The 27,840-nt window shown below is 42.6% G+C and overlaps 1 protein-coding gene across 4 annotated transcripts in view; it reads right to left on the reverse strand.

Moving 5' to 3' along the window:
• Positions 1-27,840, reverse strand: part of RAPGEF5 (Rap guanine nucleotide exchange factor 5) — a 279,765-nt gene that overhangs the window by 27,142 nt on the left and 224,783 nt on the right. For all 4 annotated transcript variants that reach the window (XR_013960501.1, XM_080666447.1, XM_080666445.1 and 1 more), the window contains 7 exons: positions 17,157-17,235; positions 12,870-13,014; positions 11,620-11,717; positions 9,648-9,678; positions 8,761-8,839; positions 5,795-5,944; positions 2,133-2,230 (listed from right to left, as the gene is read on the reverse strand). Coding sequence is in view for 3 of the 4 variants with exons in the window: in XM_080666447.1 (XP_080522573.1) it covers positions 2,133-2,230; positions 5,795-5,944; positions 8,761-8,839; positions 9,648-9,678; positions 11,620-11,717; positions 12,870-13,014; positions 17,157-17,235 (680 nt within the window). In the remaining variant the exon portion in view is untranslated. The remainder of the gene's footprint in view (positions 1-2,132; positions 2,231-5,794; positions 5,945-8,760; positions 8,840-9,647; positions 9,679-11,619; positions 11,718-12,869; positions 13,015-17,156; positions 17,236-27,840) is intronic.

Below are 27,840 nucleotides of genomic sequence, written 5' to 3' on the forward strand. Positions count from 1 at the left end.
GGGGTGGACTTGAACAGTTAATGAAATACTAGTTACTGACTTGGAAAAGAAAGAACGGGACTTTGCAAACTACATGACATCGCAGGATGGAGGGAGTCGCTCAGATTCCAGATATTAATCTCTGTTTATATACTGCAAAATAAACTATTTGCATTTTAGAATTTTTACATTTATGAATAGTTTTTCTAATTAAACAAAGAAATGGCAAAGGACCTTCATAGACCTTTTCCACAGACCTGATTCTGCTCAGAGCAGGTCAAGGTACAAATTGTCCCTGTGTCCCCAGAGTGGGAGGCAGAGGGGAGCTCAGCCCGAGTAGTCGGCCTGGACGCACATGCAGATACGGAGGCGCTGAGATGGGGACAAGCCAAGGCTTCTCAGGGATTGTCTGATGGGACCAGACGGACATCAGGCTGCACGGCAGACATTCAGAGGGAGAGCCACTGGTTGGGAAGTAGCAGTAACCTTGGCTCACTGAGCTGGAGACATAAGGATACTTCCACATGGCCTTGAACCCCTCCTACTCGCTCCCTAAATACACCCCTTACCTTGGTACTGCCCTATGGTTTATTCAAGGTTGTACACCACCCTCTCGGAGAAATGCTTTCTATGTATTTCTCCATCCCATTCATCCAGGGCTCCAGGCCTGCTTTCCAAGAATATTATCTACAGGGAAGCATAGTGGATACTGGTGGTTTCACGTGCTATTCACCCGTTACAATGTCCCCTTTCAACTGAAATATTTTGGAGATAAAATACCTACAGCTATGATTCTACTGGGGAAATGTTAGGTGGTGTGCAAAGTTGGTGGGGGAAACATTCGAGGGCAGGATGGTGTCTGGCTCATCTTGGAATGTACTTTGTAGCATCCATTGGGACCGTGACTCGGGCCTGCCTTCTCCTCTTCTGAAGCTGGCCCTAGACAGCGGAGAGGAGAGCTCTGGGGATGCAGTTTCCCTCCACCACCAGGAGCCCAGAAGAGCCACACAATGGATTGCCCTCCTTCACGGGGAGGGGTAAAGTCAACGCAATCTCATTATTTACTCAGAGATGCCGTGCAGCATCGGTGTGTCGTGTGTCACTGATGGAATTACATCGTGTGCAGACACAGGACTAGTGACCTGTGGGATACTCAGAACTGGAAAGGGCCCCAGTTAGAGCCGAATATAAATGGAAGAGATCCTAGCACCATCCCCTCCCTGAGTGTGGGAAGCCAGAGTAAGCTACTCAGCCTCTCCCAACTCCACAGGGTTACGGGGAATGGTAAATGAGATATTGTATATACATTACTCAGCACCTACGTGTCTGGTAATAAGTATCCAAAATGACAGTGACTAGTATTACGGTAGCTTGATATCCTGTAGGTAATTTAGCATAAAACTTGTGTTATTGTAAGCCAGTCTGGTTTACCTACATGGTATATACATTCCTCAATTATATGTACACCAGGAGCCAGCTAGGCAGCCCCAGCCCAGGGGTGACTCATGACACAGACCGGAGACCAGGAGTCTAGAGGGTACAGTCACAACCTGGTAAAACGGGCTTCTCATGGGCGATGAACCCTCCCATAGAGAGAGAACCAAAAACAGGTTTTTAGAAACAAGCAAATCATCTACTTAGGTGTCAGTGTTCTTACATTTGAACTGAACTGACTTACAGTGTGGTTTCTACATTTCCTTAACCGCTCACTCTTCAGCGGCATCCGAGGCCCCACTGTCATGAGACCATTTTGCATGGGGAAGGGGTGCACTCCAGGTGCATCAAATAGATGCATCCAAGGGTGGAGTCTCTCCCTTAAACCCTCGCAGGGTGCATCCCTTGGCCTACTCTCCACACGTCCACCAGAAAAGAAGACGTGGAATTAAGATCCATTGGTGAAGAAGTGACTTCTCTCAAATCCCTTGTTTCAGGGGCTCAGAGAAAAGGAGGATTTGACTTAGGAAGGGTTTAGAATTCCTCAAGTTGTGCGTCTTTGATTTGCCAAGGCAATGCTACGCGACACGTGTATTGTTGGCTAGGAGAGGAAACAATTCAATGTATTTTTCTGACATTCATTATAAAGCAGACACAAGTATGTTTTCAGTCTGACATCTGTGTCCGTGTGTTTCAAGTGCAAGGCTAAAGGTCCTCACCAAAGTGTCAGCCAGGTCTTTCCGGTAGACGTATATCCGACCAGATGCTTCCAGGGATTTGGAGATGGCCAGGTCATTGGGATGAAGTTCACGCTTTCCTTTATTTAAAAAAAAAAAAGAGTAATTAGAAACACACAAACAGCAGTAGGCATACAAGGTGCATCTGAAGAGTGAAACACACCAAAGAAAAATATTTCCAAGTAAATAGGATGCAAAGTACATAGAACCGAGTTCTGCGTAGTCTCTATAATGACACCAGTGATACCAGTGGGAGCAGGGCCATCACTGCTCACTATCCATGAAGGAATCCTCTCGTGAGTCTCTTATAATATTTAGTCATTCTTTGGAACACAGAACATTTTAGGGGAGAAAGTACAATTCACTCATAACCCAGCACTCTAAGATAACCATATGATGGGAATATTGGTTAACATTTAGGCATATTTTTGTTCTGATTTTTATGTAAGTGTGTGTGCATGTGTATTCATATACATACATATAGTGGCAATTATTTATACATATGCATACATATTTATTATGAATACATATATTTTTGATTATGTAGTTTTATATTCTGATTTTATTATAAGCACTTACCCATTTGTCAAAATTGTTTATATATGTCATATTTAATTGGTTCCATAATAGTCTATTATACTATCATTTAATTTTCCCGCTTTTGTTGAACATTTCAGGTTTTCTAATTTTTTTTTGTCATATAAATTAGATGGCAAGATGTATGCTAAATCCTAGCACAGGGCTTGGGATATAGCAAGGGGCTTGATAAATGGGATCTATTATTACTGCAGCCATAATATATACTGCTGAAGTCAACATCCTTGTGCATACCTCTTCGGCAGCTTATAGATGATTTTCTCAAGATAGATTCCCAGTAGTGGAATTAGTGGGTCAAAGCGAATGAAATATTTTTGAAGTTTTTGATGCAAACTGTCAAATTGTTTTCTAATGCTTACACTGACCAACACTGATCATTACTTTTGGTAAGTTTTGCTTTTTTTTTTTTTTCTGAAACCAAAAACAGATTCACAGTTTATTGTGTATTTCTTGACTACCAGTGAAACTGGAATTTTTCATATAATCTTCTTCCATTTTATTTTCCTTCTTGCAAATTGTCCCTGTCCTCTGACCATTTCCCTGCCATCGCTGGAGCTCTCCTGTACAACAGAGAAATGTTCTCCTCCTAACTACAAGACGCAGGTGGCGAGCAACCACAGGAATACTTGAGTTTATTCCACTGTAATACAATGAGGCCCCCCCCCCCCCCAAGCAGCCCTTCAGATACCCAGCCTGGCTGGGAAATGCAATATTCCACCTCTTTTTCTAGGTAACCTAATCAGCGTAAATGCCAAATTCTGTTTTGAACAGTTCTGCTTAATACAGAGCACACGAATGATAATCTAATACATTCTTTACGGCCCCACATTATAAAGATCAATAGCACTGTCATGTCGGGCTGTTGACGTGTGTAGTAAATGGTCCCACAAGGCTGGGCTCAGAGGTTCTTCCATCTCCTCCCTCTTTGTTTGGCTACAATTTCTTGCAACCCTGTGTGTGCCCAGATGTACCTTCAGTCTGAATTTATGAGAGCCATTCTGCACTTGCTGTGGGATAGAATACCACGGCGTTCGGACAGTAATTTTTCCAGGTGTTCAGGAATCCCCCCCGCCCCACTTCTTTCCAGGTTTGTCACCATACTATAAAAGATTAAAGCTGAAAACATTTTAAGCTCTGATATCCGGGTAGGTTGTTATCACCTACATACACCTACCCTCGGTACGAAATAGCACAAAACCTACTGAAAGCTCTAAGGCTAACAGCACCAGTCCTTTCAGGAAAATCCATGAAACCTACAAAAGGCCAACATCTTAAAAAAATTTTTTTTGACAACAATAAAATAACAGTCGATCTCACTGTCATTTTATTTTGCAGTAGCATTTGAAACATTATTTATTGAAAATTGTGTAATTAGAACAAGGAATACATTAAGCCCTGTTTTCTTCTTCTTCATAAAAACACGATTGTCCGGGGGATATTAAGCTGCAGGCAGAAAGGTTCTTAATGGACGAAACTGCTGATTGATGGAAATTGATGGCACATTTCCAAACTGGTGGGATAATTCAAGAGATAAGCTGATATTTCTAGTGATGATTAGCAATGAGTCTACGCACATTAAAACGCCACTGCCCACCCTGATGAATCCGATTTAATAGAGTGTAAAAATGGTATTTCATGGCCATCAGATAGAAACTGGGTAGTAAAGGAGCTGCTCATTAATTTCCAGGTTCACATGTGGCCCTGTTGGGTCCCACGTGACTTTCTGCCCCCCCCTCCCCCCCCCCCCCCCCCCCCCCCGCCTGCCCGGTTCACGCAGGTCCTTTCTCCTCCAGCACTTCTGAGTGGGGACACGGGGACTACCTTTTGTAGTGGTACTGAGAGGCAAATGTTGGTTTTGATGAAACTTAATATTGTTTAGGATCATTTAATAATTTGGTCACTTAAAATTAAATATAACAATCATTTGTCGTAGCTATCTGGAATGTCTGAAATATTTTATTAAACATTCAACCACTCTCTGATTAAAGTTCACGTAATCCACGTCTCTCAAAGTTTTGCTCTTTGTTTTTCTAGGCAATGTTTTGACGGGATGCACGCCGAGGGCCCTAGGAGAGGGAGGAGGCCCTCTTCGCTGACGAGGCTGGATCTGTCCCGTTGCAATCCACTAGCCTGCAGGTGGGACGGTTTTACCTGGCTCCGAGCAGCAAAGCAAGAGAAGCCGTGTTCGGCCCCATCATGCTCTCATGTCGAGTTAAATCCTGACATTCTCCTCCTGACTCCAGAATGCTAACAAAGGGTGAAGAGCAATGTGGTCATCTGCTCCCCTCCCCCACCCGTCCGCGCACCTCCTCCCATTCCTCAATGCTAAGTCACTTCCTTTGTATTTTTCTCAGGGTTAATGAGATATTCAATAAAAACTGTAAGCCAGAAAGGAGGCCAGCATGCTGCAGTCTCACAGGCTCTGGCGAAACGAAGGGCCTGCTCAGGTCGCAGAGATCAATAGTGTCAGCGTGTAATCTGTGTGATCTTATTCAAAACAGACAAGAAAGCATCCTCTGAGGATAAATGAGGCCCGAGAGGAGACAAAGCTATGAGCAGGCCTCCCTCCCCACGTCCAGCTGCGGGAACACTGCCTGCGAGCTTCGGGCGTGTGGTGTAGGCTCTATTTCCTGCAGCAGTGAGCCTGTCAGTATTAAACTGTCAGCCAGCCACATGACTAGCTCAAGGCTGTGCTTCTTTTTTCTTCCTAAAGTAATTTCATCCTTTAGCAATTTCCCACGTTAATTTAAATAGGGAAACAGAGGGCTTATCTAGAGCACAGAATATGAGGAGCTTTACAAGGTATTTCAGAGAATGGGCGTGCCTCTCTATGCAGCTCTCAGGAAGGATGCTCAGCATTCCACGGTACCCAGCTGTCGTCATGGAGACTCCGCAAGTGGGCGGCTTCTCATGGTCCCTGTGGCCGTCCAGCTGCGGACCCTGAGGGGACACCGCCGCAGGCCCGTTGACTCTGTACAAATGTCAACTCCCTCCCCTCGGAGGAGACCCAGCGAAAGGTTAGTGTTCTGGGACAGAAGAGCGCTCACCCCCGGAGAAGGAGACGGCCACCAGGGCCAGGTCCTCTTCTGCGTGCTGGATCTTCTCCGCCACGACTCTTAGGACCTCCTGGGCTGTACTGGAAACTTTTGCCTTCACGCTGACATACGAGTGCTCCGTGATGTACACGTGGCAAAAAACTGCACAGGACAGAAGCGTGGTTAGTAAACAGAGGGCCGTGGCTGAGTCACAGACTTTTCTAAATCAAGGAGCCCACCTTCTTCATCTCACTAGTATGAAACATCCACAGTTTGATGTACCTACGTATGCACGCACATGGGCGCCGGAGGGCATATGCACACAAATGTGTGCTTGCACACACACGAGATATAGGCTTTATGTGCTAGTGAGCGAGTCTGAGTAGGGCTTCCCACACGGTAATGAGAGACGCAGGTGCGTGCTCACGGTGGAGATGGTTGACACAACACAGTGGAGTCTGTGGAACCTGTACTTTTGAGTTCCTTTTGTGAGGGTTACTGAGATCGCCCAAAGCAGTCTCCTGAATTGTCTAGCGTACATTTTTATCTTACCCTCCATTTCTGGACAGTCACAGTGACCCTATCAAGACCACCGCATTTTGTTATTAGAATTCTCTTAAGCTTATCTAAAAATCTGTCATTTGCCATGGTTTTTGTGTACAGCCTTTTATTTAATTCTTAATTTTTTAACTTTATCTTTATTGCTGACATTATTCCAGATGACCCCACCTCCCCCACCCCCTCCCGTATCTCACCTCCACCCAGAACCCAGCCTCTGCCCTCTCTTCCTTCTGGCCATCACCACACTGTGGTGCGTGTCTATGGGTTATACATACATGTTCTTTGGATAATCCCTTCGCCTTCTTTCATCCAGTCCTTCCCTCCCCCTTTCCTCTGACATCTATCCATCTGTTCCATGTATCCATGCCTCTGTTTCTATTTTGTCAGTTTATTTTGTTCATTAGATTCCACATATAAGTGAGAGCCTATGGTATTTGTCTTTGTCTGACGTGCTTATTTCACTTAGCACAATAACTTCCAGGTCCATCCATGCTGTTCAGTGATGGTGAGTTTAGTTTCCAACTAGTGGTCACATTTCTAGCCATTTTAATTTCCTTTTTATTGTCTGCAGTGCTAATTATTACTAGGACATTATCACCAGCTGGGTGAACGGGTCCTGGATAAATGCTTCTTTATGATTTGGTAGCAGAAACTGTTTTAATAGCAGTCGAGATAATTGACACATTATTTGCTTATTATATCAGCTATTTTGAACAGTAGTGTCCCTGGGACACTATTACATGATCAAGGAAATGATAAGGCCCAAAGGCTGTGTTTCCAGGCAACTTTACATTCTTCCCACCTTTTCCTCTTCTTTAGAAAAGACAGAAGGATGATGATATACTGAGACATTTTTCTCTCCTATAATAGGTGTGTTTTTTTTGTTTTGTTTTGTTTTTTAAAAAGGAGTGCAGCTGCTGGAGAAATTTCATATGAAATTTAACCTGCACCACACAATAACCCCAGGAACGTTTGCACAGAAATGCAAGTAAAGCGAAGACAAACCGAGTTTACATGTGCCAACCTCAACGTGAACATGCCACCAGGAGGCACTGGCAGTATTTAGCTTTTGGTTTCATTGGGTGTGTCACTGAGACAATGGCATCTAACAAATCGTTGTTTGAGATGTTGTCAACAGACTCCTGAGGGACAAAAAGGCTTTTTTCCTTGCATGGGAACATGGAATTTTTGAGCAAGGCAGAGATCCCATCTACAAGCCACTGAATATGATGTCATTCACAGCTTGCTTAACGAACTGATGAGCAAAAAGAGGCCAGGGATTTGGGATACTTAGCTTGGAAAATGGCACAATTACATTGTGAGACTAACAGGCAAGGAAGGTCAGCAAGCAAGGAATTAGAGGTGAGATCATTTTGTTTGCTCTTCCACTTCTTAGGACACAAAAGCACCCTTGCGAGCAGCATGAGGTACAAACCACACAACAGAAGAAGTATTCTTGTGACATTGCGTTAAGTGTCCAAGAGGCTGAGCAGATGTTAACGCTCTCACTTAGAACTGCAGTGCTTACGGAAAGGCCAGTTAAGAGAGAAGGTCTCTGAGTCACCTCGAGTGAACATTTTAATTGCTGTGTTTCCCCGCTCTGCACTTGACTCAGCCCTTATCCAAACAGGAGGGAACCGTGTTCTGTTCCGTTACAAAATGTTACCATAGAAAAGCACTCAGCATCCTCAGGGAGCTGTTTCCCCTCGTACTGACTGGTGGGTCCCGAGTCCTTTGGGCACTGAGGGGCACGGGTTGAGGACATGCTGGGCGTGGGGCGCTGCCCAGCTCCGCCATGCCTTGCAGGAATTTTGGTTGCACATCCTTCATTATTCTCCCTGAGATTTCTTTTCCAAACGTGCCCTGCACGTGGGCTTCAGCGGCCTTTCCAGCTAGTCACAGGCCAGGGGCTGACAGAGCGGGGGAAGGACCCAGAGGAAGGCTGCATTTCCAGGCAATTCTGCACCTCTTCCCAAGAACATGGGAAGCTCTTTGCAGTCTCCTTTCCATAGTTCCCAAATTAAAAGTGTCCTTGGGCCTGGCCAGTGTGGCTCAGTGGTTGAGCATTGACCCAGGAACCAGATCATGGTTGGATTCCTGGTCAGGGCACATGCCCAGGTTGCAGGCTCTATTCCCAGTAAGGGGAGTGCAGGAGGCAGCTGATACATGATTCTCTCATCATTGATGTTTCTCTCTCTCCCCTCATTGAAATCATTAAAAACATATCTAAAAAAATGTCCTTGGTCCCGGGGGACACTATTACATGATTAAGAAAAGGGTAACACCCAAAGCAAGAAAAGAAAAGCCATCGTTTTTTGATGCTAATGTGCTGGTTAAAGGGTGTGACAGCTGGATTGTTCAAGCTGTAGAGCGATGGTGACTGACAGCAGCTCCACCTACCCCCAGACCATACTCACTTTCCTCTGTCTCAGTCACAGTGCCTCGATGCTGGAGCCAGTTCTCCTTAAGACTGAATTGGTGGAAAAGGGCCTTATTCTGTGAGAAGGGAGAACAAGAACAATGAATGAATGTATTCCTGCCCTTTGGAAAGCCACAGCTGTTTACAACATGTTCCAAAAGAGCTAGCCAATTTCTTTTTTTAATATGAAATCCACCCATCCAATCAAAGAGGAATAAACTGGGAGTTGCCTCAGCTAACGCATGTGGAGGTGGACAGTCTGAGCAACACGACAGACCTCCGCCAAGGCCAGCAGAGCAAAAAGTCCCTGCAATTATTCCCAGCCACAAGCTGCGGAGTATCTGGTTACGACGGGCACCCCCAGATTCTTCTGAGAATCCCAGCATCCACCCTGCTTTGGGATAAAGCAGCCTTGAGATGGCCTCGTACTCTGGGGTAGGACAATGACTTTCCTAAGGGAAACAGGTACCTTATCAGCTTCTATAAAACTTGTGCCTGAAACTCAGTTTCCATTCTCTCCCTCAAGTTGAATAGGAAATACATTCATTCTTGCTACCGTCCCTCTTTCTAGGTTGAAAGTGCGAAACATTTTCTTCCAAGACTTTTTTTTACTCTTGTCAAGATTTTTGCCTGGAATTTTTTTCTTCTTCAGTGTTTGACATTCAGATTTGCATCACTCTGGGGACACTGGGGAAACTCTGAGACTTCAAAATGCCCCACCAAAAACTAACAAAAAAAAAACCGGAGAGCAAGTCCAGGGCACCGGGCTGACCCTGAGCCTGCCGAGCCCAGGGAGGCTGACGTAGTAGAGTGTGAGCAAGCTGCAGCCTAGGTCCCTGTCTCTGAGCCGAATCACCCCATCTCAGGCAAGAGGGGCTGCCTTACCTTCCTCTGTGGTGAATATTCATCGACGGTGCTGAAAGGAAAAGAAGGAGAAGTCAGTCTTTGTCCCCAACCCAGAATAATGCAGCTATTGTCCCCGAAGACTGATTTTCAGGCCCTGGGCGGAGGCTTTTGCTTTCCAAAAGATAAGGCACTTGACTTTGGGCTGTGGGTTCCCAGGGAACCGGACAGACAGAAGCCGTCGGCCCCACGGGTGTTTTGCTTCCCACCCGCAGGAAGTGAACCCCGCAGGCAGAGCCAGCTCTCTTCCCGCCACAGAAGCCCCAGTGCCCTCAGAGATGGACAGATTTCAGTGGGAAGGATCGTCATGGCGGCAGCTCAGTGGCCGCACTGCATCTCTCCCAGGATATTTCTACGTGTGGTGGAACTGGGGGACATTCTGCAGGTCCCCAGCTCAAATCTTCTTCCAGAATCTAAAGACATTTCATAATCGTGTCTGACACCATTGCCCAAGGGCCAGGTCTTACACCATTTCCTTACTTTAATTTATTATTTCCCACTTTTATGTAAGTTCTTTAATGAAATGATTACATTCCATTCATGCCTTTAAGGCATTTAAGTGTATGAAGCCAAGGATGGAAGGTTCACAACAGGAGTAAGGCCGCCCTGCAGCACAGGCCGCCTTCCATAGGGGGACTATTTTGATGTCGTTTGTCTTTCTTTTTTGTCTCATTTCATTGTTCCTATTTTCACATTAGTCCCAGGCAATGGAAACGCTATGGTGAAGACTCCAATAAAAGAAGACCACCCAAACCCACAACATTCATTTCTAACATACCGTCCCCACTTACACCTCACTTCTGAATTTCTAAACGTGTAATTTTCGTGTTTGAGGATTTATTTGCTCCCTAAAATTACCTAGACATGTACTTTGCAGGAGGATCATTCTTTACTGAAATCAGGTCAGGTTTTAAATCTCAAATCAGTAATCTGGAAGGCCTGAATTAACACTTTCTAGGAGATGTGCATTTGTGACTGCTGGAATCTTAATAGAAGTTTCACCACTTGACAACAGATGTGTTTCGTGTTTGCTAAGTAGAAACCACATTGTAAATCAGAGGGCAATTTTCCCCTTCAGATTAACTTTGCAGCAATAGCTGAACAATGAGCTGATGTTTTTATTTACCAAAATGAATAGGAGAGTTCGTATAATCAGAGCAAAGTCAAGTTTTGGCAATTTGAAAGACTAATGATAGATACCTGGGGGGCACTTGGATATGCCGAAAGTCACTGGGTAAATGGTTTCCTTTAATCTTTCTAAATTGATTAAAAAAAAACAAACAAAAACAAACACCCCTGGGAGCCCATAAAATGGAGCTTTTAAAATGCTCCATGACTTACTGGGACATATCTATAAAACATTTTTTTCCCCTATTCCATCAGAGATAGCTATGAGCCCCTAAAACGACAAGTTAAATAGTTACACTTTTAAAATTACATATTAATATATTAAATAATTGTTTTTTGATTTAATCCTCACCCAAGGATATATTTACTGATTTTACTTTTAGAGAGGGGAAGGGGAATAGAGAGAGAGAAACACTGATGTGAGAAACATTGATTGGCTGCCTCCTGCACGCCCCAACCAGGGATTGAACCCCTAACCTAAGTATGTGCCCTGACCGAGAATCGAATCTGAGACGTTTTGGTGTACCGGACGACACTCCAACCAACCGAGCCACCTATCCAGGGTTGACATCATTGTTTTTCAGTTGTCTTGGCTCAGTTTCTTTCTCTTGTATCAGAAGAAAGTTAAAGTAGTCAATAAGCTTGATTTAGTGTTCATTCATTTTGAGTTTTAAAAACAAAACACAACTTACAACTAGAAAAGCTAAAGAAATCAAGATGACTCTCAGATTCAAAGTGTTCAAAAGGAACTTTCTGGGACATCCCGAATTCTACCACATTTGCTGCTTTCTTTCATTGACCGTAACATGGAAAAAAAAATACATACTGACGACGATGCATTCCAAGTATCTTTTGAAATTCTTTCAATTCTTTTTCAAGTATTGGATATTCATATACATCATCCAGTACGTTCCTGTATATGGTCTGGGGGGAAAAGAAAAAAGGCAGTTGAATTGGTTTAATGTCCATTTAGTAATGTCCATTTAGATCCATACAACCGCTATGCCCAGGGATTTGGTGGACCCCAGGACAACGCAGGGGTTAACCCCGGTACCAGGGAGATCCTGAGTGGGGTCACACCTCCGAGCCCCTCACTCGGCTGGCACGGCCCTCTCGCACTCTTAGGGCTGCAGGTGGGAAATGCTGGAAACTCAGAGCTCTCTGGCTGGCTACTGCAGAATCCTATGCCCGTTCCATACTTTAAAAAATACTACCCACATAATCATCTGGGAGGAAAAGATGTCAGCTGAGTTACATTACCCAATTGTTTTGAAATAACGTTACTTTAGTCCAAGAGCTGGTTGAACACCTTTAAACTGGATGTCTAAATGACATCTGAATTTTGAATTCGAGTGGTTTACTCCACGAAAGAGAAACAGCCAGACACTTCCCGGTTCTGAAACAGAGCCCTTCCTGGCTCAAATCCCATTGACCCCTTTGTGTTAACCTGCACAGCTAATACGGCTTTGGTGGCCAAAGGAATCCAAGCACCTACAAATCATCTCTAGAGAGTGATCTGTGTTGAAAAGATATTGCAGCCTATTACTGATTAGAAAAATATATTAGTTTATCTAATTCCAAATGTAAATCTAGGTTAGCATCTATCTTATAAGCTATTATTACTTAAAATTCTCAAAATATGCCATATCCTCAAAAAGTTTCATAATGTATATATTGGGAATATAGTTTTTAAATGGTAATGTTTTATCCAAATATTGTATATATGAGACCGGTTAGTTCAAATTTATAATAAATCCCAATATATGAAATACTATTAAGTTTTGAAATATGTTTTATTTTACCTTCCTTAATTATTTCATTTGCAATCAAACTTCCCATGACTTGTATAAGGTAACGTTAAGTTAGTGAATGTAAAATTTGCCCTCTACATTTTTTCACAATGAATTAAAAGTTTTAAAAATTCTATCTATGTATGGAATATCAGGCCTTAGAAGTAAAAACGAATGAACACCTTGTTCAAATCATGACTATCACCTACAAATGAGTTTTTCAAACGCAAACTAAAAATAAAATCAGTCATCTGGCATCAAGGAATAGCTGGCAGCTTCCCATTACCTTTAAGAACATTTTGGAGTGTTCATCTTCGTGTAGCCAGTCCTTGTACAGAGAAATCCACTGGGAGACAAGATGCAAGACTTTACGTTTCCGACAAGGAACATCTGAGTTTTCTTCTTTGCCTTGATACTTCTTGGCAGAATAGGTGCAAGTGGTTAAGAAAGAATATTGCTTTGTTGAAAGTAAAAATATTCTTATGAAGCATATTTTCTAAAGAATCTACAGGTACCTAAGCCAGGAGGAAAAGAATATCTGTAGAGAGACCAAGAGGTGTATATTGCAAAGAGCAAAAGTAAAGCCAGGAAAATGATTCACGCACACTCGGAGACAGGCCACGCAGGTGAGGGTTAGATGATGCCACTGTCAGCTGCCGACTTAGTTCTGCAGGCGGCGCAGGTTAATGTCACCTCAAAGAGATATGAGGTGGCCCATTCATTTCAAGGGTGGCTCCAAGGGATCTGGCCACACTGTTTCCATGAGAGTTAGGAGAGAGCGAGGCCACATATCCTTTGCTCCTCAGAAGGTCACATTCTGTAAAACCAGTTACTTCTAAAGTAGCCCCAAATGAGCACAGATTTCTGAAGCATAATTTGTGACATTTTTCAAATGCCCACCCCTAGGAATTTACTTGAAATAAAAAGGGACTGGATAAATGTGCAAACATAAATAAAAAGGACTGATTTTAACTTTCACTGGAATAAAGAAAAGAAAATATGAATGCTTTAATCATTGAGGATAGTTAATGAAATTATTTACATATCCATTTAATGGGCTATTCTGCAGCCATAAAACTGATAGCCCAGCAGTACATTTACTGACAGAGAACATCCCAGCATATCGTTAAGTAGGAGAATAAGAAAAGGGCATGTTAGGATGATCCATTTCCATTAACTATGCTCATTTATACGAATAATTCCATTACCTGGAAAGATATACTGACAGCTAACAGTGGCTTCTCAAGGTAATGAGATTTCAGAACACATGAATTACTATACTTATAAGTGTGTTTTCTAATTCGTATACAATGACCATGTATTAACAATGTTGTTAAAATTGTTAAAAACGCCCTAGCTGGTTTGGCTGAGTGAATAGAGCGTTGGCCTGCGGACTGAAGGGTCCCAGGTTCTATTCTGGTCAAGGGCACATGCCCGGGTTGCAGGCTCGATCCCCAGTAGGGGGCGTGCAGAAGGCAGCAAATCAATGATTCTCTTTCATCGTTGATGTTTCTCTCCTCCCTCTCTCTCTCTCTTTCTCTCTCTCCCCCTCCCTCCCTATCTCTGAAATCAATAAAAATATATTTAAAAAAATTATTTAAAAGAATAACCTTAAAGGCAACATGCTGAAAGCCCGAGGAATGAGACAGAAGCTTGGTATTTTCCAAATCAACCTAGAGTTTTTGTTTGCAAAATTATGATTTCTGAGTCTCCTGGACACATTGGAAGGTTCACTAGGAATAGGAAATGCTAAGATACAACACACAGGTAGGCTTTGGGGTTGATGGACAGGTGTCTATATTCCTTAAGGCTGATACATAATTGCAAAAGAGAAACAGATTCTATATTAGGCTTTGTACATATTTTAAAACATAATTCAGTCACTGTCTCCTAAACCTGCAAAAATACATTATGACCATCTGATTTCTTTAATTTCCACTAGTGACATAAACTCAGGCAAACATGCAAAGACTGTTAAAATATCCATTTCGTTTAGTTTTTCTCTTGAAAGGCAAAATATAAAGATTTATCCCACTTATGCAAATTCCCTTTTCTCCTTTTCTGTAACTATCATGAGTTGACTACTATGAAGAAAAAAAATCTGGAAAATTAAGAAATACTAAACTTCTTTCTTTTAGGTCAAGAGGTAAGCTTTTTATTATGGCTGCATATACATTCTACAATTATGGGCCTGCAGGTTAAAGCAATTTGGAGAACTGAAATTTCATTCATCGTTATCACCATTTATCTGCTTAATCATGTTCTCTACCCTACAAGATGCACTTTAAAAATATTTACTGGTTAAATTTACATTCATATTATTCTGGTTTTCTGGTATCAGGACATATTCAAATGTATGTTCACACATTTTGCTCATGCTAAATTATATTGACTTATAAATTTAGCTGGTTGTGGGGAGAGAAATAGTGGGAAGGTATTCAGTGTAACGCAGTGAACATTAGCCCACCTGGGCTGTGAGCTTAAATAATGCTCTTTATGATGATAAAGGCTGAAAGGTCTTAAATTCTATCACAATAAAAGTATCCACCTAAGATATCCCAACACAGTAGAAGTGGCTCTAACCTATAATTATTCAAAAAACAATGCGGGAAAAATAATTTGGGCCATTCTTTAGAATGTGATAGCAGTAGGGTATAAAAGATATCTTCACTAAAATATACTCCAAACTATCTCAGATTAAATATGGATACCATATTTTTGTTTGTGATTTGCATTATTTCATAAAAGGCAGAGGCTGTAAATATATCGAAATAGTCATGTAAAAAGATTCCTGGCCCTAACCAGTTTGGCTCAGTGGATAGAGTGTTGGCCTGCAGACTGAAGGGTCCCGGGTTCAATTCTGGTCAAGGGCATGTACCTTGGTTGTGGGCACATCCCCAGCAGGAGGTGTGCAGGAGGCAGCTGATCGATGTCTCTCTCTCATCGATGTTTCTAACTCGCTATCCCTCTCCCTTCCTCTCTGTAAAAAATCAAATATATATATATATATGATTCCTGGCTTAAAATGTTCTGGATTTCATGGGTTTTGATGACTACTAAAAAGGCTGCTAAGAAATTGAACTACATTTATGTATAAGATGTCTTAGTCAAAGACCCAAAACATGTTTACCTGCAAGCAAAGTTTTAGAGATTCTTCAGGGAAATTCTATGAGGCATTATATTACTCAGTGGTAATCACAAATTATGCTAGGATCATATTTAAAAATAATTGTTGGAAGGCACATAATGTCTATAAAACAAACTATTAGTTAAGGGATGGTAATTTCTTTTGGAAATATGCTAGCATTAAAATATAGAAGAAGTCAGCTCATAGATATTTTTTCAAAAACACTTTTAAAGAAGGAGAAATGGAAAACCTTGTAATTATTGCTAAATTTCTTAGTTAACACCCCACTTGGAAGCTGTGGAAGAAATCTGTTTTTGAAGTTTTCCAAGTTCAAAACTATGTTTCAAGACCAGTTTTATGAACTGGTTCTGAGAAGTTTCGTGATCTCTCCAGTGGCCACACGATGTGGTAAAGCACTGAAACGTTTCTAGCTTATATATTTTTAAGAGAGACTATGCCCTCTATAAAGTTTTAAAGTATTATTTTAAGCAAAAAATGCTAATGTGGAGGAGAAATGTAACAATTATTTAACAGGAAAGACCATTCCTAGGGCTCAATAAAACGTAGGTAAATGCAAAAAAAAAAAAAAAAACCCACAACAAAACACACACACACACACACACACACACACCAAAAAAAAAAAAAAAAAAAAAAAAACCACCATCTTTCTAACGCCTTTCACGTGGGCTCGAGTGGAATCTCCAGTTTGGCCGAATAAAACCCCAACAGCTAGCAGCTACCTGAATGCTCCCGCGGCATCCCTCCTTCAACACTGAGGCAAGGAGTGAGTCTGGGCACCCGGGGGGTGGGTGGGCGCGGTTCGTGGCTTGGCCCTCTGGCCTTTCCTCTGTTGCGTCTCTTCTACTCGGTGCATAAACCATAAGGCTCCCTACACTGATCATCACCCTTCTCATCACATCCATCCTTCTGGGAGAGCACGCCGTGACAAGGCTCTGAAAAGACAAAGGGTGGCTCGGGGGGGTCGTTCAGACCTCCCAGGTGAGGGGATGGAGAGCCTCCCCCGGGACATTTGCCCAGAAACATGATCTCACACATGCACACTTTCCCCGCCACGTGGTCTGGCCCTGACTGATGGATTGCCCTGTACATTCACTTACTGCCAGTTCACTCCGCCTCTTGACCCCGGGGCTTACCCAGGAGGCCACATTTGCCTCCAGATGTGTAAAGTCTTGAGACATGGGTATGAAGAAGAAAACAATAATGAACAGCACCATTTCGAATGGGAAAAAGGCACCTGCATGTCCAGGCCCCGCCCCGGTCTATTCTGTCTCATTTCATCTTTTGCCTTGGCTGTCGTCACATTAACAGGGAGCAGAGCCGTCCCCTACTGGGGGTTGAGTAAATTAAGGAAGGCAGTTAATTCCTAAATGGGAGCCATCTGCCTGCGAGGGGGCGGCGCAGCCTCCCGAAGCTGACGAAGGATATTGTCTCAGCAGCGCCTGGCACAGGTCGTCTGTTGTCATGAAGACGGTGTACGTGAGGAGGAAGTCATCGAGGAGGGTCTCTGCGAGGAAAGAAGCACAAGCACGAGGTAAGCAGAGCAGGGAGGAGGAGGAGGACGGGACATGACAGATGCTGGAGGGTGGGAGGGGCTCGGAGGGAGCATTTTAGCCTCAAAAGAGATTATTTATTCAAGTTAAGGTTTTTAAAACTCCTCACACAAAATGCTTCAAGCGGTGTGAAATTTTTATTGCAAGACTCTAAACATGCAACTTTTGTCATCTCCCTCACCCGCCCCCCACTCCTAAAACAGCATTTATATTTGTGGGTAAAGATGTTATGGAAAACCAATGCATAAATCATGTGCTTTTAGAATAAAATTTTACAATATTTCCGAGGTATACACTCCAGTCCTACAGGGAATGAAGCCGAGTGTTCTAGTAAATGAAGGCTTTCTAAAGCCATTCACCTAAGTCTAGGGCAAGAACAACAGTAATAAAACCCAGAGGACATGTATCGGGTTCCAAGGTCATTCGCCTTATCTCTCAAATGTATCTGTAAGAAGCTGGGCAAGTGGCGAGTGATTTTCTTATTGCCGTGAAGACAGACAGAGCTGAGTCCTTGCTCCGTCCTAATTCCTCTTCTACCTCCTTAACCAACAAGAACGGGCTCCGTTTTCATCGCCTCTTTGCCTTGGGAGTTCTTTGAAAAGTCCAGCTCACATATAATACGGAACGGCTGACCCGGCAAACGTGACCTCGAATGCAATTTCCAAACGGACAGAAAAGATTCTATGCAGAATACAAAGTCGAGCTTCTGCCCTAAGTCTTTATCTAACCTCCTTAACTGGAGATTCATTTTACTATACAAGTTCATTTTACATTCTGGACATCAACTTTTTAGTTATTTGAAATAGTAGTAACTATACAAATAGTGGGCTTGGCGTATACTCAAGAGTATCTGTGATCTCCAAAGTCTATCCACTAAAGACGTGGAGACAGAAAGAATGGCCTAGGACAGAACTTTAGAGATACATGTTGGAGACTTGGAAAAATTCTAGAATCTTTAGAAACAACCAGTACCGTTCCCTTTAAACGTCGTTCAAAGCAGAACAACAAGGCTATGGTTAGGAACACAACACGCTGATGAAAGAGGTGTGGATGGCATATGCAGTCCTAGCCAGCTGCAGGCCTTCATTTATTCCCACGGTCTGCTTATGTTGCAGCATGTCAACAGTAACCCGGATCCACACAGGTCAGGGGTGGCAAATGGTAATGCTCAACCACAACACAAGAAGGGAACTTTTTCAAATGTATTTACTTATTTTAGGTACCAATATTCCTTCTTCAAAAATAAACTTGACAAAGGGCACCCACAATGTAAAACAAGCCTACCCTTAGGAAGTATCTCACGGTAACATGTTGTAGATAGTCACTGGTCTAACTTACTTGATGGCAAAAGCAAGTTCTCAAGCAGCTGTGCGTGGGCCTTGCCGAGCATGGGGTAAGTCCAGTACGAGAAGACGCTGGGAATGTGTCTGGGTGGACGATTTAATGTGAGGGGAGAGGCCCAGCCTGCATTCACAGGAGAGCGAGGGGCTTCCTACCGGAGCCCCTGTTTACAAGAGTCTTACAGCTGCACAAAAAGGCAGGGGACGCTTCATTCGGAGATCTGCCCCCAAAGTCGTTAACCTGGCAGCAAAAATATATCACTGGTCACCCTAATAAAAAAGTGTGGAATATACATTTGAAACTTATGTGTCTTTCATTCAGGTTTTTAAATAGTTTTAAGTCAAACGATGGCCAACCGCCTGAATCCCTGGGATACTTTAAAGAGGAATGCTCACCCACAGCATTTTTCTGTCCTAAATATACCTAGTAATTGATGAAAATCCTCAACTTCTCTTGTCTGATTAGAAGTTGAAAAAAATTATTATTTTTTTTTTTTTTTTTTTTTGCATTCAATGATAGATACAGGCAGCAAGGACGAGAGAGAGCCTAGAATCTGCCTTAGATTGGAGCCAACGACGTACAGAAACCACTGCGTGACGGAGCTGAGAACCTTACCCTGCCAGCATTTCAAACGCTGGACATTCAGGTTCAGGCTCTTTGGGGGTGATCTTACACTTAGCTCACTGAATTAGGTTGCAAGGATTCTCTAATCAGGATTTACTCCATTAGGAGCTAAGATGAAGAAGAACACCATTAACTTTGACATAACCAGTCTTTCCTTTCTGGAACAGCCTTAGGTAATGAGCTGAGCGACTGTGAGTCTGGTTGGATGCTGGCAAAACAACCTGACATTCGGTTCAATTAATCAGCTCACATATGACAATATTTTGTTAAGGGCTTTGACCCAGAAATGCTTATTTCCCCGAAGTTACTACCATATTAAATATTCAAGGCATTTGCCTAATTATCTCTCTGCCATAGAAATATTAATGAAATAAAAACAATAAGGCTACATAAAAACATCTCCAGCTAAAATCCTAATGAATACAATAGCTAAAAATCGTAAAGAATAGAACAGATTCCCAGTAGTCTTGAATTTCTCTCTATTTAATTATCATATTGTTCTGAAATTTTTCTACATATAAAGAGCTTTCCTTTATTCTTTTTCAGCACTGTTATTTTTTTTCCTGCACATGAAAGTAATTGAGTGATATAATCAAAATGACACACTTCAAGTAAAAGTGCATTTTATAATAGCCATGCTTCAAAAAAGGCTGTCCCATTGGTACTTAAAGATATTTTTAGAACCACAATAGCTATATAAATGATCCCCTGAAGACTATTAGAAAACAATAGCCATTTAGAAAGACTAGCAAATCCATTGGCATCTACATTAACTCTATAATTATCTATTACATTCTATAGCGCTTAATTAATAGTAATTTAAGACCAGGCAAAAAAGCACCTTTGTGTATAAAAGCATCTTTCATTAAAACAAATTCCTAGTTGCCATATGCACTAACATTCTTATAAAAAGATGTATTCACTTTGATTTCTAACTCTGTGAATACCTAGGTATCAATATACAAAAAACCTTTTCTTTAAAATCTATTCATTAAATCAATCACTAAATCTAATTCCAAGTTCTTGGCTCACCACTGACAAAACTATTCAGCCATTCTTTTGGGAATACCCCGTACTCAAAAATAAAAGAATATTTTTTTTTAGTGGCTTTTTAAAATACAGGAAGTACTCTTACATTCAAAAAGTAACCTGCTAATGGCAATCAAAACTGGAAGGCAGCCCGGTTGGCGTTGCTCAGTGGTTGAGCGTCCACCTATGAACCAGGAGTTGGTCACTATTTGATTCCTGGTCAGGGCACATGCCTGGGTTGAGGGCTCGATCCCCAGTAGGGGGCGTGTGGGAGGCAGCCAATCAATGATTCTCATCACTGATGTTTCTATCTCTCTCCCCCCTCCCTTCCTCTCTGAAAGGAAATAGTATGACAGTTTTAAGTGCTGTGTAACCTGAAATAAAATACATCAATGTGTAGTGGAAACCAGAGCGTTGGTAGAAGGAGCTCTAAAATTCACGTCTGTAATTAGCCCCAATGACGTTAATACAGGGCTCTTCCTAGCATCTGTTTTCATTTTAAGGCAAAAGGATTGGCTATTTTTATTTGGTTTTACTTGAATGTATTTTTCTTTTATGTATAAATTAAAATATTTTCTAGGTCTCATTTTGAGTGTATCAAGCACTAATAATTTCCATTTTATTTCTGCAAAACATAAGCATTTCTAGAGCCTCATGGATGTGTATCATGGAGGAAAAGTAATTGGTTTGGTACAGACCCTTTTTGTAATCAAATTATAGAGGAGCTGTGCTAAATGTTTCCAAGAGGTCTAAGCTTAATGCTTTCTTTTTTTTTTTTTTTGGTAAAAAAAGAAAAAAAACACACATAAAAACAAACCTTTAACCCTAAAAATCACAAGGAGTATAGGGTTACTTAGGAGCAATTAGAGAAAACTATCTCAGTTATTTTTCAACACTCATAAGCAAAATGCACTGCAATAATGAAACCACTCATCTGTTAAAGTGAATTACCAAATGAAAAGAATTTTGACAGACAACTGCCTATAGTGGCCATTTAGTCTAAGTAAGGTAATGTGAATATTCGACATTTCTGTACTAACTCATATTCCCTAACGTACCGTTAGCAGTTTTGTGTCACCTGTATTTCTACCTCAGATGCAATGGAATGTCAGGCGCTCTAAAATATGTTCTACTTAACCTTTCTTTCAAGGAGACAAGAAAAGCTTTGTCCTTGAAAGGGCCCATTTCTGGCCCTGGAATGTCACAACTTACCATTATTTTTTGAGGAGCAGTGCCAACATGTACCATGTAATGTGATAAGTGCACTCACACGCACGCACACGCACACACACACTTTCAGGTTCGTGTTTGAATCGTAGGTTACGGCCATGCTTCTTTCTCAATGCCTTGGTCCACAGACCAACTGTGAAACAGCCATGGGAGAGATCACATGGTATAACAAGAAGTCAAGCTAGGAAAGTAGGTTGGAATAAATTCCTAGAGGGACTTTGAGCACCAGACTAAGGAGGCTGGGGCACCTTCTACAGGAAAAGGGGAGATTTTCAAAATGAAGAGTGACTAGAGACACAGATTATGCTTGCTGCACCAGGGAAGTCAGACTGGGTAAGGAATAAGGATGTGTTTACTTTCAAACACTGTGAGCTTGAGTTCCATGGGTTTAAGTGACGCTATTGAGCAAAAACCTCAGAGATGTGAGCTTGCTACAGAGGGCTGGATGAGTATGGGCGCTGCTGTGGAGATGGCTGAGACCAACATGAATTCTCAGACACAGTCCTGGAAAGGTGTCAGCAGGGGTCTGAGGGGTGAGCGGGGTTGTATGTTCACATTTGGGCAATAGTAAGAGAAAGATGAGTTAAGGCAGGGGAACGAGAAGAGAGATATAGGAAAACTGGGAGATACAAATGTAATAGAAGCCAACAAGAAAGAAGGATTAGAAAAGAGAGCAGATTTCAAGTGTCAAAAAAGTGGCTGGAAGGAGGTTCATGAGCCTGGGCATTCAAAGGCCGTCGGATCTGGTGTGTGGATGGTCCCTGGTCTGAAGGCTTCGGAGCAATGCCCCTGAGTAAGTGGGAGGGGCATACTCTTGTTAGACTAAAAGGGACAAAGGCTATTCTGATAATCAGCTCTCATACCAGCTATCACACTGTTTTCCCCCCAAAGACTCCTACTGCAGTTGTATAGCTCACTGATTAGTAACAGCAGTTGCTCTCACAAATGAGGCAGGAGGAAAAATTTCTTCATGATCAATGCAAGTATCATTTTATTTAACAGTATAGCTTGGAACATGGGAATTGTCATGGGTATGTGGCCTTCAATACAATCTGCCAGCATCTACCAACAAAAATTAATATCCGGTTGTGAGATTCACTCAGTTGAACATAATTGACCTCTCTGGGTTGCTCCATCTTGTATGATTAATATCACATAATGCATTCTTGTGATATAAACTGTGTTCCTAAGAGCTGGCCAATTAAACATTCTAAAGCTTGATGTAGTAAGTAAAAAAGAATTTAAACATTAAACCTTAAACTAGAAGTCTGGGGCATGGTTATTTCAAATAATAACTCTAATAATATTAGAATCAACTTAGAATGAGGTATGATATTTTATCTCCCAAGCACCAAGAAGAATCTCTGCTATCAGCTTTCTTTCAAAACTAGAAATATATCACAATTCAGAAAGTTCCCCACTCCCCCAGATTGTTGTGAATCATTAGCACCGAGTTTCTGAGAAGCAAATTTTTATTTATTTATTTTTGTTTCTGGTTAACAGAAATTCTAGGGATACTAGAGAGAAGTTATTTTCTTTAAGGTTTAGCAACTGACAATTTTAAAGCTAAGAATCAGCATGATAGCTAGATATATTAAAGATAAAAAGATATTGCATAAACTTACTAATTTAAAGTAAATGCAACTTAGTCTAACAAGAGTATGCCCCTACCACTTACTCAGGGGCATTGCTCTAAACAACTAACGCTCTTTCTAAACAATCTGGCTCAAGATCTTCCACACGTTGAAAGCTTCCAATACGGGAAAATTTACTTTAGCGTATTTCCCATGTTTAAAAGTACTCATGGGATAAATATTTCAACCAGTGGCTGACAGCAGGCGTGCCTTGGTGTTCTGGTTTCCAGAACAGTCATTGGAGTCTTCATCAATAACACAGAGCTGCCTCCTTGCCTCCTTTCTCACACAGGTGGGAGGGATACCTGGCTTAGTGTCACAACAGTTGAGCACGGTGCTCTCTGTTCTGAAGAAGACAAAGTTGTAAGATATGGTCTCGGTGAGGGCATGTGCCGGGGGTCGGCGGGGGGGGGGGGGGGGGTCGGGTAGGGGAGGCTGGGGAGAGGCCAATGGAGAAAAAAAGGAGACATATGTACTCTATTTGTAATACTTTAAACAATAATAATAAGAAATAGCAAAAAATAAAAAAGATACTGTCTCAACTTCTGTAGGGGTTTGGAATCTGACAGGTGAGATCATTAAAGAACCACATAAGGCCGCCTACAAACCCAGGCTGATACACATCCCATTCATGTGAATGTCTGCACAAACCTCCACATCCCACTCCTGCCTACCGCACCTGTTCTCACCGTGCACCGGGAAGCCAGGGGTGGCTTTGGTGGGCAATGAGGCAAGTAGGAAAGGGAACACAGTAGCTACTTAAATGACGACACAGCCACCCTTAAAAGACCATGTACTGTGCTCTGTACCAGAGCTTTACCCCCGATCTGTGCTCTCCATATCCACCCTAGGAGGGCGGCCTTCTATGATTCTCTTTTGTGATGATGACACTGAGACTGAGATACATAAGGGGGATAATCACCGAGTTCCTGCAAATCAATGTTGGACGGTGCCTAGGTCCCAAGGTCTGACTCTCTCCCTGTGGGAACCATGCCAGGGTCCCCAGATAGTCAAGGCCAATGGGAGCACAGGGGCCTTGTTGTCAATACACCAGAATGGCCAAGGCCGCTCTGAGTAAGAGCCTAATCGGGGTGCCCAAGGCCAAGATGCCATAAGCGGGTGCAAGGACACATGGCACACTGTGCCCTTCTGTAGCCAAAATATGACTGATGTCACTGAGGCAACTAGCCTTCTTTGTCCCTGGAGTAATACTCAAGTTACTGACCAGCTAGTGTGCTGGAGTGAGAAGAAGCTGAGGCAGTAGGCACAGAGAATGTAGCTCCTATGTGTGCAGGAGAGAGGGGAGCTCAGACGGAGCTGAGAGCTGGTACTGCTGCGATGTAAGGCCAAGAGCTCATAGAGAGCTCAGATATGGCTACCGTGTTACCTAGCCGGTGTGCTGGGCATGGGAGACGGGAGAAGCTGCTGAGCCAGAGAGGCTACTGAGGCTGAGGCGCTAAGGGAGAGCTCAGGTACCATTGCTATGTAAAGCTAGGGGTCTAGAGGCAGCGTGCGGCTGCTCAGATCATAACTGTGGGTACAGAGACTGATGCTGCTTTAAGGGAAAGATATGTATTTACCAACCAGTGTCCGGCTGCCTGCCTGTATGGACTTTGCTGTGAAGAACTGTCTTTTCTGATGGCTATGTGACCACTGGCTTCTGCAATAAATACTCATTCTTATATACCCACCAGAGGCCCGATGCATAAAATTCGTGCAAGGGTAGGCCTTCGCAGCCCCGGATGCCTCTGGCTGCCTCACAGCCCTGCTCCCCCCGACCCCTCCCTGCACCTGCCTTGGCCTGGCACTGCCCACATCCGCCGCCACACCCCCCTCGGTTCCTTGGTTCCATGGAGCCTCCCCTGCCCCCGATCAATTGCCCCACAGAGGGTGGCCTGGGCCTCCCTCTTTGGGGCCATCACAGAGCCCCCTCCCCCCCCGCCGACTGATCGATCGCCCCGCTGGCCAGTGGCCTGGGCCTCCCTCTGCAGGGCGATCATGGGACAATGGCCAGGGCCCCGACCAATCGCATCGCACCTGCCTTGGCTGGTCTGGCGCCAGTGGGTGTCATAGCGTGGTCGTCTGGACGGTCGTTCTGCTGTTCTGCTGTTGGGTCGATTTGCATATTATGCTTTTATTATTATAGACAACCTCTTATGGCTTCTCGGTCTGAAACCCAGTGTCCTAGGAGGTCCAGCCCCAGGCAGAGGGGCTCAAACTAACACCGGTTACTAGTGAGCAGAGGATAAAGGAGGAACTTGGACTAAGTTCCCAACAGTCAGTACAATGCGCAGGGTTCTAGAAGGACCTGCCCTGGCGTAGTCGGGAAGAATTTAGAAAAATACACGGACTCAGAACAACTCAGCAGCATGCTGGGCAGTGCTCCTACTGTTTCTGACACCCCCTCTCCCTTCCTCTCTGAAATCAATAAAAACATACTTTTAAAAAGTTCGAAGATTCGCCAAGTATCCTGTATACCCAGAACAAATAAGAACAGTAATTTTAAAATAGAAAAGGATACAGAATTGCTCTAAAAATAATTTTCGGTTCACTATGTAGGTTATAACAAGATATTTTGGGCATTCTAACAAGAGATTTTAGTTTTCCCCATGTTCTGCTCAGCCACATTTAACAATTCTAAGTTCGTGTTTGTTTCTGAGATTTGGGAGAGGTAGTGGGGGGGTGCAGGGGGCGGGGGATTGCCAGCCAAGTAGCTGCCTTAAGTAGAAGGCAGAACGCTGCAACCGAATGAAAAGAATGGTTTCAATTATAGAGCAAGAAAGCCCCGAGGGCAGAAAATGAAGATAATGGGAAATGGGAGGGAAGGCTGTAATGAGAAGACTGTGAAATGAGGAAAAGCTCAATTACAGGTATGTTACAGGCAAAGATCCCCCCACTCACAGAATGTCCCTTTCAGACATGTGCTTGTCAATTACAGCAATTCGGTGGCAAGGCACCCCTTAAATGAAGCAATAATTTGCCTGAAACATGCTGTGAAAGATTAACACGCAGTGATTACAATCAACAAATTGCCATCCACTAACATTCTTTCCTCACACGTGTAAGACTGTCTGAAGTACACACTTGTACACTGAAAAATCACTTTTTTTTTTCATTTTCTGATAGGATGCTCAATTTTGCTTGAGGAAAATGTCACAGCATTTAAAAATACAGACAAGGACATCTGATGGTCTCACTTTAAATCCATCAACTGTGTGGGGAGGTGCCGCCTGAGATCTCTGAGAGACAAAAAGAGACAGAGAGGGAGAAGAGTGTTTCATCCTTTGACATTATCTTCAACGGTCTCGAGTAATTGCAGGCACTGATGTTACAGTAAAACTATGGTTTCCCTAAAATCACTAGATTGTTAAACACACTGTTGAACATAATATCTTGTCTCCATGGATTTCAGAATCTGTTGCTCCTTTCAATTTGCTGCTCCCCAAATGCCTGACTTACACCACACCTTTAAGCAAGTTTCTGGGAATGAGGCTGGACGCTGAGAAAATCACAAGTGTATCAACTACTAAAGTACAATTATTATGACAATAGGCCCAAACCCACTTAGAAAATATGATACATTTAAAAACTTTAAGATTTGAGAATAGCATTTTCTTATTAAAGGAACAAAAATCCATTTTCCTTTTAAAATAATACAAACAGCACAAAAAGAAAAAAATTTACAAGAACAAATATTGGCACCAAACTGCTGGGAACCTGCTGTAGAGATTACAGAACTATAGATGGAAAAGATGCAGCCTTCATTCTTAAAGGGCGGAGATTAGGGAGACAGATTTAAAAAGAAAACTAAACAAAGCTGTCATCTTTCTCAAATTTATTTTTATGAGGAAAACTATATTGAAGATTTGTGTTTCAAAACAACCTTCATCCTATGACAAAGAGACAATATAGATGTAAGCCAATATCTTATTCATATAAATAAATAAAACTGACGTCTATTAGGACCTCAAATTCTATATGAACTTTGGAACTTATTAAACAGGGTCTTTATATTTTAGAATAGATTATAATTTTATATATTCTGATTTTTCAAAAGCTGACCAATCAAATACACACATTTAGCAGCTCTCAATGTACCAGAGTATTATATTACTTGGAATAACTTATCCTCCAGCCATTCTAAGAAATTAGAAATGTATGGAACAACAAGGAAAGACATACCTAAGGTTTCCACAGTCATCTTTCTAAAAAGGTGAGTATCACCTCCATGTGAGGTGGAGGGAAAGCAATTCAGGAGATGCAAATACAATGTAAATAAGAGCAAATGCGTATAAAGAAGAAAGCCCATTCATTTCCAAGTCTTCCATGTTGGCTGCAGTGTACACAGGGAAATCCCTATGATCAGGGGGTTGAGAACATTGTAACTACAGAACCAGCTCAAGATGGTCCTATCTGTTTAGTGAGACACTGAGTTGCTTTTTGGAGAAGATATAGCAAATCATGCAGCCAAAGCAGGTGCAGAGGGAAGAACGTTGACCTCTAGCTGCATCTGGAACCGAAGTCTTGACCCCTGGCTCCCTTTTTTTCCCCTGGCCCCCAAAAGCAAAGAACCAGGATATAACCTCAACCTGAACACCAGAACCCTTTCAGAAGCCAAGGGTCCACTGTCCAGGAAGCTCTGGTGTTGATGCCCCTTTACCATAAATGGCCAGGTGCCAAGGTCCTCCAATTAAAACTTGT

This window comes from Plecotus auritus (assembly GCF_963455305.1).
Source record: "Plecotus auritus genome assembly, chromosome: 4".
Lineage (NCBI taxonomy): Eukaryota > Metazoa > Chordata > Mammalia > Chiroptera > Vespertilionidae > Plecotus > Plecotus auritus.